The 13,713-nt window shown below is 41.3% G+C and overlaps 1 protein-coding gene across 1 annotated transcript; it reads right to left on the bottom strand.

Moving 5' to 3' along the window:
- Nucleotides 1-3,559: 3,559 nt before the first annotated feature.
- LOC147609290 (microtubule-associated protein 70-2-like) lies at nucleotides 3,560-12,183 on the bottom strand. Its single transcript, XM_086787770.1, has 12 exons — nucleotides 11,561-12,183; nucleotides 10,536-11,341; nucleotides 10,185-10,270; nucleotides 9,995-10,060; nucleotides 9,671-9,841; nucleotides 9,369-9,539; nucleotides 9,112-9,267; nucleotides 8,648-8,794; nucleotides 8,462-8,533; nucleotides 7,800-8,348; nucleotides 7,504-7,682; nucleotides 3,560-3,988 (listed from the first exon to the last, which is right to left on the bottom strand). Exons 2-12 carry the CDS (start codon nucleotides 10,780-10,782, stop codon nucleotides 3,970-3,972), a joined length of 1,863 nt encoding a protein of 620 aa, XP_086643896.1. The 5' UTR covers nucleotides 10,783-11,341; nucleotides 11,561-12,183; the 3' UTR covers nucleotides 3,560-3,969.
- Between the last annotated feature and the right edge of the window lie 1,530 nt (nucleotides 12,184-13,713).

Here is a 13,713-nt window from a genome sequence, read left to right as displayed (position 1 = left end):
GAGCGAGATCCAAGGAGAGCATGCTCACACCAATTGCAACCGATTGGTTTTGCAGAGATCTTTGATTCTAGTGAGAAACACCTCCACTGCTTCACGTTCATTCATTTTATCTTGTTGATGCTTCTTAAGGGATTAGTGGTCTCATACTAGCTCTGCAATACAAGGTCCATGGAGCCGGTGTGAACTCGCACCCTCATAATTGAAATTCCCTTTTTCATTAAACACACACACGCTTAACTGAAAACAGAGCTCATATACGCACTCTACGGACAAACATTTCTTTTCAATATAAAAATTACTGAAAAGACTTAATGTAAAACTAGAAAATATATCCAATAGATCATCATAAGAAATTCTATAACATTCTATAAAATATCCATCATCATTTCCACACACCACGACCGTGTTCCTTAGACCAGGAAGGTATGCACAACTACTGAGCCCGAACACTCTCGGACCATTATGTCAACTAGAGGAGCCCACACCAATGATGGTCATGTTAGTCTACTTAGAGATTGTTTTTCTAAGGCCTCTAAATTTCTCGATCTATTAAAATTTTCCTTTTTAGACTCTTATTTAAATGGTCTTTAAGGAGTCATAGACCGATCAAGGTTGGTTATCATTGATGAGCAATCAAGGTTCAAGTAATTAGTAAAGGATGGCATGGCTTGGAAGGTCTATATGCAAGCTAAGTGTGTCCACCAATTTTTAAGCTAATCCCACAACCTTGGTAGGTGCACACCACCAAAGTGAGGATGCCCAAGACATAGGAAAGGTGTTACGAAGGACTACTCAAAGTGGTTATGGCCAGAGTATGTAAAGGTTGGTTGAGTAGAGCCCCTACTTGGCCACTAAGTATGAAAGTAATCTAACAAGGTTGATTATACTAGGCCACTAAGTAGGGTCACTAAGTGGAAGCAATCTAACAAGGTTGACTAGTAACCCCACTTGGCCACTAAGTGGAAGCAAACCGTTCAAAACCCAAGATGGTAATCTCATTGATCAAGTTGGTAGAGGATGAGACTTTTTAAAGATCGATTTGAGAATAGGTTACCATCATCACAATAGGATATTTGAGGGTGATGTCTACAACATTAGCTTTAGAACTAGGTATGAACATTTGAGTTTTTAATATTAGCTTTTTGGACTCACTTGTACACTAACAACTTTCAACAAATGATGAATAATACCATATCCAACAAAAGTTGTGAGCCTTCTTAGGAGATATCATAACATAACCAAAAACAAAGAAATGTATTGAAAATTATTCTCTATATTTATCTTAAGGAAGAGTTTCACAAAGCTACACGTGGCAAAAATTTGGAGGTTCGAGAAAGAGAGGAGAAGGTTTGAGGAGGTTTGGGTAGAATTTGATTTTGGAAACCTCAAAAGAGGTGCAAAGCACAGGTCCCCAACTAGTAGAAAGAAAGTTTACAAAAGAAAGCAAATGTGCCTTCTTAGGCGATATCATAAAATATAGAACATAACCAAAAACTAAGAAATGTATTGAAAATTCTTAGAAGAAAAGTTTACAAAAGAAAGCTTCTTTAAAGAAGTACTTACATATCTTAGATGCATTATTCACGCAAGTGTATGAGTGAAGACCACTACCCAAGCCAAATCCTTTCTTGGATTTGTAAGCTCAGCTTTCGTTTACCAAGATTTAGTTTGACTTTTGTACTTCTCTTAAAGAGAAGTACCCGGCATAAAAGCACTAATCTAGGATATAGTCCAAGGTGAGATGACCCAAATGTTTAAGAATACTCCATTTGGGAGTGGTTTGTTTTTCCAAAAAGGAAAGACTTGTGTACTCGATGTGGATGGTATTGACTTAATCTTTGTCTCTACCTCGCACTACCTTTCTACCACCCACACGTGGGGCAGATTGGGTAGTGCAAGGGCCCTTATAAATGCCATGATCCACCCGAGTTCCACGACAAGATTTTTCAAGTTGATGCGAGATATATATTAACAAGAAATAGCATACTAAACATGGTATTTCTTAGTTAATTTATAAAAAATTGCACAACATATACCTCGAACATGCCTCCTCTCTCTCTACATACCTCGAACCTCTCTCTCTCTCTCTCTCTCTCATACATTTCACTTGGTTGTAGAAGATCCTCTCCCACCGCTAGAACGTACTAACTAACAATTTTGTTGAGGTATTACACGTTGATTTGTCCAGTATCTATCCTCTGACACTGGCTCCAGCTTGATCTTTATCTCCGCTAAATTCTAAATGGGCTCCTTAAGCATCTTTGTGTCTGCATCTTCTCCTGCTTTGAATATCACACATTTGTGATACCCTCGGCATTGAGAAGCTTCTAGGGTTTTCTTTCATAAAGCAGTGTGGTACTGGCCTTCATTGAGGAAAGGACACTGGAGGGGTTAAAAAAAGATAGGCCTAGCTAGCTATGGCTTGCAATTAGCTGCCCCAGGTAACACTATATGGCATCACATGGATCTTTTTACTGATGTACTTAACGCCTTTCCAATACACCCAAACACACGCAGCCATACTTACCAAACAAGAGCAAACCAAAGTTATTAACAATGACCTTTGGCAGCTTTGACTACACAAAACATGGCTTTATCAGGATACCTGTTATTGGACATCTCTATGTTTGTCATGGGCTTGCATGTAGACAAGCCAAGAGTAAGGGAATGAAGAGAGCTCTGCATAATTGTGGAACGCCGTTGAAGACAAAGGAACATGCTTTGCCCATTGTTCAAAAAGAATGCTTTACTGCATCGTCCAGCATCCTGAGATTTAAAGCTAGTTCATGGTCGGCGGGTTAATGAGTATAAAGACAAAAGGTATGATCCTCTATGACCATAAGGCTCATAGGCCTAGGGAACAACTCTTTAAAAGGCACAATTGCACACGGCAGCCACACATTCATTGATACTTTCTTTCTATGGAAAGGTCAATATTGATTGTGGGGGCCAAGCCCACAATATCACCCACCCAAAGCTCAAATTGAGGTCCACCCACGAGGCACTTGTTTAGAGACATCTCAAAGACTGCATTTAGGGATGCTTTAGGCATCTTCTGTTACAGGTTGTACACATTGGTTTTAAAGGCTGGTTTGTCCTTCAGCATTCACTTATAAATCTCTCTCTCCCTCCTGACATTACCAAAAAAAACCTCTTGAACTTTTGAATTAGTTGGTGCCTTGAACCATGTTTTTTTTTATCAACTCACTTTTTTTTCCGACTCAAGCTCAGCCGTTCGTGTTCCCTCTACCCTTAGCCTTCCAACAGAAAGCTCTCACAACATTAGGTGAAACTTTAGCCCCTTGCTGCCAACTAGTTATGCCTTGGTAGCAAAATCCAAGAGGGCCTTAGCAATAATACGACCTTGAGAGGCTTATGATAGTAGTCTTGAAAACCTTAAAATGATGCATGAGAACTTTATAAGCCCTGCAGATCCATAAGACAGCGTAGATTATACCAAACCAACTCGAAGAACACGAGATAAAACTACCAGCCTGATAAGCCTATGAAGTACTCCAACATACCACACAGGCACTCAAACGAAATGAATATTCACACCTTTAGAGATCCCAGACATTTTCTAGGGAGATGACTTCCATTAAAATCCCAATCTTACAGTCTCCCTGACCTTCAAGCTGCAGAGCACACTGCCACACAGCCTTTTACATACTCTGATAATTTTAGCGATCATGGGAAGTTGCTCCTTCAGCTGTAAACACAAAAAATATAAGGAAAGGTGCTGTAAGTACACTAATGACTGCTCCTGTACTCAGCATTTATCTTAGAACAGTGTGCCACCACTGTAATCTGGACAACAAGGCCACCTTCTTCCAACATGCAGAAACATGCAAGTGTTTCATTAACAAATCTGGCAATGCTTTGTCTCAGCAACAGATGTAGCTCCACCCTCCTGCAAGGAACTTCACCTTCCCTAGATAATCTTCAGTGCTAGATATCCCTCTGCCCTTGTCAAGAATTTCTTGAGCTTCTGTCATAAACATCATACCAGTGAGGTTGCATTTTCTCAGAAAACTTGCAGTGTCCAATATACAAAGCTGAATTACCATGAGTTCCAAAATATTGTAAAAGACAAACCCATCCCACACAAATATTAGGCTTTAAAGAACACTTATTTTCAATGCGAAACCAACAGAAACTGAAAAAAAAATAACTACACGAATGCATCATTCCAAGAACATGTAATCACAAGTATTAGGCTTCAAAGAACCCTTATTTTCAATACGAAACCAACAGAAACTGAAAAAGAGAACTGCATTCCAAGAACATGTAATCACACATTCACATTCCCAAGAATGATGGGTCAAAGATTGGGATTTGGGAAGGGCTATTATAAATTCCTAAATAGATAATAATTCATTTTATATATCCTAACCTGAGGAGCTTTGGACCCTAATGTTCCTTGATAGAAGGCTAGTGTATATTAGGAAGGCATGAGGAAACATCTCCAAATGATTTTGAAGTGCAAAAGAAGTTGAATGCGAAGGACATGAATTCCAAGAAATGAAATATATCCTTGAGAAGCTATATGCTTGAAGAATGTACAACCTGCAAGGTTTAAGGTAAATTTGCTTATACACATGAACAAAACTCGGAGACATGATGCTATCTTGATATGCTGAGAGCATACGTCTCCCAAAAGCCTGAACAGAGAAATGAGGGGAGTGGCATTGCGCCTATTTATAGTGATCCCCCCACTGGTATCATAGATGCACCTCAATAATGGGCCCCCTTAATGAAGTTGCAAGGTCCTCAAGAGCTTTCCGCAGCTAAACTTGGACCTAACACTGACCAGAGTTGCACCACTGTCTTGAGCTCAACTAGCAGCAAGTCCCACATGAAGCATCGGTGCATCTTCTTAACAAGCCCCAAGTGCAACTCAAATCACCTATTCTTGTGCGAGATCTTTATGATTCATGAAATCCTCAAAGTGAGCCGATCATCACCACTTCTTTGAAGGTTCATTGCTTGACTCTCCAAAAGGTTTGCGGGAGGTCCTGCACCATTTGAGAATGATCAAGAAAGCTTTTTCTGGAGGGGACTCGGTTGCTCAATACCTTGCTTTTCCCTCTATCTGCAGCCAGGTCTTTGACATACAAAAGGGAAGAGTTTTTTCCACCATTTGAGAATGGTCGAGAAAGCTTTTTCTGGAAGGGACTTGATTGCTCAATACCTTGCTTTTCCCTCTCTGCAGCCGGGTCTCTGACATACATAAGGGAAGAGTTTTTTTCAAGGAGATGAGCATAACCACTTCGGTATGATGGACGACCTTGGGAAGGCTTCAATACTGAGCAGACTGTAGAGGAAAATATTGACAAAGAACAGAAAGTCCCTGCCTATGCTGAGTCCTATGGGGCAGAGAAGCCATTAGTCCACACATGCAGTTTCTATGATGGGGGTGAAAGCTATGCTAGATGTATGATCATGCGGGACAGCAACATCCAGATACATTTGAATCTAAGTTTGAGAACCCAGTGATGTCGCCTCTTGTATGAACAATTTGGGAAGTATGAACTCAAAGCTATTTTGATCTGACTATGGGGACCCAATGATGTCACCTTGTGCATGGGCACTCCTCCCTATTTCACACTTCTATTTGAGGTTGGGCATACCTTCAAAGAACAAGCTCAAACCTCTTTTAATACAAAATTGTCTAAATCAGCTCAATATAAGTAGCAAATCATTTGCCAAAACCTATCCACTACTCTCTTACATTGATAATAAGCTCAACACACTTCACCAGCAGGAAGGACTACAGCTTGAGCTTCCCAAACGCATAATTCATGCAAATTGTGCTTATAATGCTATTGGTCTATCTCTTCACAGTTCCACTAGCAACCAGCCCTTTGAACAAAGAAGGAAAACTCTTTGAAACACCCAGAGATACTCCTTTAGCAGAGAGTGGTCATTATTGCAGCATGAGCTTCTAGACCTTAAGTAGCAATTCCATAGAGTAATGTATATATGCTCTTAAAGGCAGTAAATTACACAATCCAATACTATGGTATAGAGGAAGTAACTCCTTTGAGCCAAGAAAATGATATGAGTTTGTTTTTTATGTTAAATGAGCATACAAACCACTCCAGGCAGTTCCCAAAAGCAGCTCCTGTGGGATTGACCGTGCACTACTATGAACACACACACACACACACACATATATATGTATGTATGTATATATGTATATGTAAATGCAAATGCAAATGCATATGTATATGTATATGTATATGTATATGTATATGTATATGTATATGTATATGTATAGAGAGAGACTCGCACATACATACATAGATATAGAACAGCATAAGGGTAACATAAGGGTACCTGAGAGTGAAAGCCCAATGAATGCAAGTTGGAACATAGATGCTAGATGGTCCAAGAGTGAAAAAACAAGCTAAAGAAACCAGCCGCAGATAACAGTGGTGATGGAAACGGGGGCTGGAAGGTATTAGAAACCAGAATTCACAGTTCAGCCAAGAGATGGGCCTCATCCAGTTGCCTTAACGATAGGATGGTCCAAGCAGAATCTTAGTAGATCCCTACTGAACTTACTGAGCCTCGTCTATTCTCAAAGACACTACACCGTTCCAGCATCTGCCTGCTATCCTAAGCAAAAGATTCTACATTACTCATTCAGCTCTAAGGTAAATATTTTACTATGTTTAGTAAGTTTAACAAAAATCAAAATGGTTCCATCAAAAGTATTTAATGTTTTTACCCTGCTGTTCCATGCAGCACTACAAGACTAGGAAGAAACAAGACCTTACATCACTCAAAGTTAGACCCATCCAGCCTCATCACAATAAGCACACAACTAACAGACATGGATACATAACTCCACAATTACTTTGGATGCTGTACCATAATTATGAGTGGCATAAACACCAAATGTCACATGCATGAGCGCTCGGATGCATGTGCCAAGAGAACTAAGAACTCTAGAAGACAATGTAAAGCCAGAAATGGGTGATTTATTTTTTGTGGAATGATTTGCAAGACGGATTAGAGGAGACAAAGGTAAGAACCATGAAGACAAGAAGAATCCAAAAACACCAAACAACCAAAGATTCCCTCAAAAATGGGCCAGAAACGAATGGAATGCAAGTGTCCCACCCAACACGCAAAGGCGCCGTATTTCAAGTACTTTTGAAGGCCATAGAGGAGCCCTAGGGTGCCCCAAATCTGCTCCCTGGAACCCAGAGTGGCTATGGTAAGGGCCAGGGGTAAACACCCCTAACGGGTTTTTTCCTTCATTATGGACCCATGACCAGCAGTCCTACAGGCTAACCAGCAAAGAAGGGGGGGAATTCAGCCTATAATAAGCCAGGCCCAGCCCCCATACTTCATATCTCATTCTTGCCTCCCCTGTTCATGAGCAAATGCAGAAGCAGAGAGCATAGAGCAGCGCAAACCAATGAACTAGCATGTTGTTTCACGACAGACCAATTGGCATGAAGTATGTGAGTACAGAACAAAGGAGCAACAAACCTTCCCGAAAGAGATTGGGACGTGCTCAAAGGTCCTCTTGCAATGCCTTGACGCCTGACAGGATCCCTATCAACACGCATAGCAGCTACCTCCTTCTCCATATTGGCCATCTCTCTTCGCATCTTCTTTGCCTCAACGTCCATGGCTTTCATCAGAGTTTCAACTTTTTTGTCTAGCATCTATCAAGAGCAACAAAAATAGTTCGAGAAAATTGTTGATAAGGTCGTTACACCACCAAATCAATGAGGAATTCAGGTCATTTCTCAAACCTAACAAGGAAAGTCTGCTCAGCACACCTCAATTGCATCATCTTTGTCTTTGAGGCTCTGGTCTTTCTCGTGGCTTGCTTTCCTCAGAGCAATCACTTCCTTTTGCAACATATCATACAAAACCCCAGACACGAAGTCTTCCATTCCTTCTGTAACCTCATTCTTGATATCCAAATTTTCCTTCAACAAGTCTTGCGTTTCCACTCTAGAAACAGGAAGCGCCTGCTTGTGATGCTCTGCAAAGCCATTCGAGAGAAGCTTGCTCCTGTTTGGCATGTTGTCAGCTGGCCTTCCTCCATCAAAAGATTTGGATGTCGACTTGACATTTCTCATTAACAAAGAGCTAGATATAGAGCCTCTTAATTGTGAGGTTGAACTGCGACGTTTACTGTTGTAACCATTTGCAACTAATCTGGAAGCATCTTCAGCTCCACCTATAGATTGCCGTCTAGAATAGCCATTCATCCCATTCCGCAGCCCCTCCTCCACAGCTGCAGAAGGTGGCCTACAGGAAGAACCATTGGATGAGCCTTTCAGTCCGTCTTCAAGTACTCTCAGGCGTAATTGTAACTTTTCCTGCAAGAACCAAAATAAGCTGAGAAAGGCAATAACGCATTAGAATTCTAATAACTAGTGTATAGATCTTAATGTTCACTAAGCATAAAGAATTTTTGTCGCAACATGAAAACCTTTAATTGAGCTTGTGTCTTTGCTGTACGCTCTGCTATAATCAGCTTGTCACGAAGCTGTTGCATCTCACCCTGGAAGCATAACCAACTTTGAGGACAAGAACTCCCTTTACAATCCCTTTACAATAACTCTCCAACCCATTACCCAATGTGAAGCTTATTACACACCAGAACCACTTTGCTTACCTGCATGAACCGTCTCTCCTCCAACCACTGCTTTACAGGCATAACCTTGTCATTGGCATCTTTCCACTCGTTTGCAACAACAGTCGCTACTCTGTTTGCTGACACTCTTGTCCGTGCCAGCTCACGTTCAAGGGTTCTTTTCTCTTCCTGCCAAAGAGTGATCTATACTGTGAGAACACAGATTGTCACTGAGGATCAGAAAAGCCTACAAGGTCACAAGCAGGTGGAAGAGCAACTGACACCCTTATAAAGGTGTGCCCATGTGACAGAAAGCATTGAATCATGTGTCCCATCATGTGTTACACCTATTACAAATACAGTGTACTCACAACCTGTATAATGTCTACAAAACAAGTAGCATCCAGATTTGGGGAATTTGCCTCTAATGGAACACCCATCAATCTACAAACATAAAGGTATGTCTTAGGAATCACAAAAAGTGCCCCCAAAAAAGGAAACTTTACCAATAACTGGTTTACTTGTCGTTGACGTTCTCTAACAGCATTTGCGGCAGCACCCCCTGCAAGAACTGCTTCTTCAAGTTCAGCAACTGTTGTGCTCAGCTTCTCCACTTCAGCTACCTTCTGTCTGTGCATCTTATCCAGAATCTTGTTCTCCTCCTGGCCAACAGCTAAACAAACTTCAGCTCTCCGATTCCTTTAGAACTACACTGAGATTGGTCCACAAACATCGAGTCCATAAGAAAAAGATGCAAAAGCACCTGGCAAATTTCAATTTGCTTCATCAACTCCTGATTACGATTCTGCAAGTCGTCCACCATGGAGGCCTTAACCTCAGCAATCTGAACAGTCCTCTCAGCTTCCAACAAAGCCGCTTCCTTGGATTTAGTGAGTCTATCAAGAGCCCTATTATCATCTTGCAGCTTTGCAACCTGCAAAATTCAGCAAGAGCACATCACAAGTTGATTTGGGTCATTTCAACAATGAGAATACCTCGCATGCATCCACTTCACTAACCAAAGGCAAGAACTTGGAGGTTAACTTAGGAAACTTTGGAACATACTTCCTGGCGTGCGATCTTTAGTTCTGCTTCAAGAGGTGCAAGAATGGCCTCTATGGGAGGCATATCTTCATCTTTCTGAGCAGCATGAACTCTTCGGAGTGTTGCCTCAGCTGCAAACTGAGCTGCAAGGGCTGCTTTCTTTTCGTCAGTTATCTTTTTTGCTTCAAGATTCTGCAGGAACACCAGAAGTCACTCAAATCAAAAGACCATCCAGTTGCTTGCATTATTCAGACCTTCAATATATTTGATTCCATCTCCAGCAAGAGTTTATCACCAGACAAGCCATTCCTAATCTTTCATGAACTTTCTGTATACAGCTATTACCTTGTTCTCCAGTGAAATTTCTGTCTGTTTGAGCTTTTCCTCCACCTTTGCCAGCACATCAGAAAGCTTTTTTTTTTATAAAAAAAACAGTCCCTTTAGTCAATTTAAAAATGATCAGATGGCACAGCTGGAAATGAAACAAAGAGAGACATGCAGAAAAAGAATTCTAAATCAGATAATGAGACAATACCTCTTCAAATGCTTTTTCCCTTGCTCTCTCTGTGAGTCTCAATGCCTTAATCTCAGCTTGAGCATCTGCAAGTTCTCGATCCTTGTCTACAAGAATTTTGCCAAGACACAAATCATGAGATAAACCAGAACTTGCAGTTTGGGCATTCTACGTGACTCCAAATGCACTCAAAATCTACTACTAGCACTATCCCAGCATAACAGCACTGAGCAGTGTAACAAAGGCATTGTTCAGTCTGCCTTACAGTGAAAAAAGAAAGAGCAGAAGCCAAGAGAATGCAGATGATGATTACATACCTTGCCAACAATGCCTACTTTAATGCAGAATCAAAGAGAATGCAGTTGCACATACCTCGCACTTCATTCTCAAGTCTTGTTAACTCCACCCTTAGTGGATCCGAGCCAGAGAGCAAATTGATCATATCATCAGGCTCCACACTTTGCTTTATCGAGCTCTTGCGTCTTAGCTTTGAGTCAGATTTTGGCACAGTCGAAGTAACATTAGGGCTGGGAACAAACTCATAGGGTTGCTTCCCGATTCTATACTGAATGTCCATGAAGTTGTCATCCTCATCAATGCTGCTAGCTAAGTCTGACATTGGGCCAGCGACCAGTGGTACAAATCACGTGCGAGGTCAGCTTAGACAGCAAAAGATGAGAATATGTGTCCTTGAGGGGGTAAGTCAAAACAGCAGGCTTTTGCAGCCACCATACTAGACATAAGACAAGAGTTGAAAACCAATCAAAGCACAACAAAAGATAGGACCTCCTAAGAAGTAACACAATGCAGGCTTAGAAGATCACAATGCCTTGTAGATTCATGGCCTTTGGACAGGAAAAGAAAACCTACTCTGTACTTTGAGTCTAGGGTAGCCGAGGCAAGGGTTCCTGAGGATTCTACCCTCTTATTGGGCAAAAGCTGTGGTGGCAACAAGGGGGGCCGACTTGTAAACAAAAGACTGAGGGCCAAGAATGGAGGCAATTACAGAGCAGGAAGAGGAGACTGTGGTGATGAAAGCAAGCTGCGGTCATTTCCCTAAACTCTTCTGGTCAAATCTTGCCTCTTGCACCTGTCGATACTGATGAAACGGCCAAAATTGAGGCTCCAAGTGAGGCTTGCTTGCTGCATTAAAAGTTCTGCCGCTAATGGTCTCTTTCCTGATCAGGACAACACACGTGGAAAAAAAGGATTGCTGCTGTTAATGTCGATAGAGAGGTTCAGGCCGTTCAGCTCTTCGAAAACCCTACTTTTCAATTTTCAGACGAGAAAACCGAGATGGAGAAATACGGGGACAAAGATCTGCACTGAAACCCTAGCTCTTCTAATAACCCTAAGAATGTGGCGGAAAATGGAGAGAAAGGTTTGGGAGCTCTCACCTTTCTGCAACAAGACGGAGATCTGAGTCAGAATGTCGCTGCTGTACGAAGAAAGCTTGCTAACTGAAGGTTCTGCTCTCTTTGAAAACCGTAATGTTGCAGAGAACGCAAAAAAAATAGGGCACGCTTGATCTCAGCTTGAAGCAAAGAGCTCTTTCCTAAGGCAAAGATCTGAACGGAAGCCCTGAATTTCAGGCAGAGCTTCAGACAGAAACCCCTAATTTTCCCGCAAACCGTTGAGTTTCTGTACTTCTCACATTTCGACGGCAGACTGGTTTCTGTTCAGCGAGAAGAAACGTTCTGCAGGTAAATAGGGTTTCTGCTTAGATCTCTGCGTCAGGAGTGCTAGTTCCTCTGTCTTTCTGCTATGCGATCGTTTTGGAGCAACGGCAATATATATATGGGGAAAAGCGAAGGGCGCGGAAGGGGGCCGTTTCCTAATGGGGCCTGCAGTAGGTAGTATCCGAGAAAGGGGCCATGGCAATCTCGATAAGTTCTTGGCTATGGCGGTCCAAGCTTTATCTACAGATGAAGAGAGATTAAAAAACAGATGAAGATGATGATGCACTTGAACAGAAATTTCTTAGTGTAAATGTACCCTCCCTTGTTTAGTTCAAATCACCGTGCCATCACTTTTCCCTCCCTTTGAATTGAATCTGTTACTACATCATTATTATTCCTTTAATATTTTGTCTCTCCCTTCTAATTATTATAATTTACGTAACATGAACCCTTAAGTTTGGACCACCATTTAGAGCCGGGTCCCACCAAGGCTTGGGGGGGGTTACACACCTTTCCTAGAATAGTAGATCGGCCAATCCACCACCACCAGGAGGGTAGCCTCTCCAACTCTTGGGGGTAAACCATTTCTTGAAAAACCTAGTTTCTGGTGTTTTCCTCGATTGAAACTGAAAAATCCTTCTTAATCTTCTTGATTTTCGAGGGACATAACTTTGTGTTTTAGTTTCAGTTTTAATCCCAACAATTCCTCTAATATTTAGTGTAAAATCACAATAATTTGGGGCATTGCCTTTATATTGATTGGTTGGGAAAAACATTTTTTTCAAACACCGCTGGAAACCATTGACTATGCTAGTGTGTTGCACCACACATGATTAAGATTCAACACCTGAGCTTACTACAAAATCAGCATGGTAGCACCTATTTGTGGTAAACATTGTGATTGCTAATAAGCTAACCTGCAAAGGAGGAAAAGGGCTTTGGATTTCATGGCAAAACTAGAGGACTGTTGATATATAATTCACATATTGACTTCAAAAGCCAAAGCCCATAAATATCTAAGCCCTTTAAGCCTCTTATCCTACATAGCTCTTTGGATACTTTCCATATTGCACACAAGAGAGAAATGGCTAATGAACATGGATGAACAAGATTGCCATGTCATAGATAATGAGAGGGGGAGGTCTATTGTGGCAAGCATAAAGGGGGTTCAATTAAACCCTAATTTTTAAGTATGACTTCACAAAGTTCACGTGCATATATACCCCTGCTCTGACAACATAAAATGGACATGGACAAACAAGATTGCCCTATCATGGATAATGAGAGGTGGTGATCTATTGTGGAAAGCTTGAAAGGGGGGTTCAATTAAACCCTATATTTTTAAGCATGGCTTCACAAAGTTCACTTGCATACCCTTGCTCTAACAACAGAAAATGGATGAGGGGTCATCCAAAGGAGGAAGAGTGGCATCACAATGTGCCAACCAAGTGTGTTGGTGTGCCTGCATGAGGACTCTCCCTCTCAACCTGCATGAGGACTCTCCCTCTCAACCTTTTAATAGTATATGTGTTCAAGGAATCAAGTAGCTCCTTATTGGTATCCATATGTGACTTACAGGCCCTCATCTTCTAATTAAATACACCCTCTATGCATGGGATTAAGGCACATAGACCAAGGTTGAAGTTTAAAAAGAAGCCATGTGCTTCAACTTTAATGTTTCCACCACCCTTGTGATGGAAGCTTTTTTGTCTCCATAGTGTAATCTATAGCCAATTTAATGTGGCATGTGTTAGATTTTAAAAGAAATTCTACCCTCCTTCAACTTTGATTATTACACCTTGCTAATTGTTGATTAATGTATAGCCTATGCATTGGAAGAAAAAGCAAGAATGTCAATAAACATTTATATG

The sequence above is a fragment of the Cibotium barometz genome, chromosome 51, assembly GCF_041138505.1.
Source record: "Cibotium barometz isolate CiBa-2024 chromosome 51, ASM4113850v1, whole genome shotgun sequence".
Taxonomy (NCBI): Eukaryota; Viridiplantae; Streptophyta; class Polypodiopsida; order Cyatheales; family Cibotiaceae; genus Cibotium; species Cibotium barometz.
Note: the sequence above shows the minus strand (reverse complement) of the source record. Positions and strands in the feature narration are given on the sequence as shown.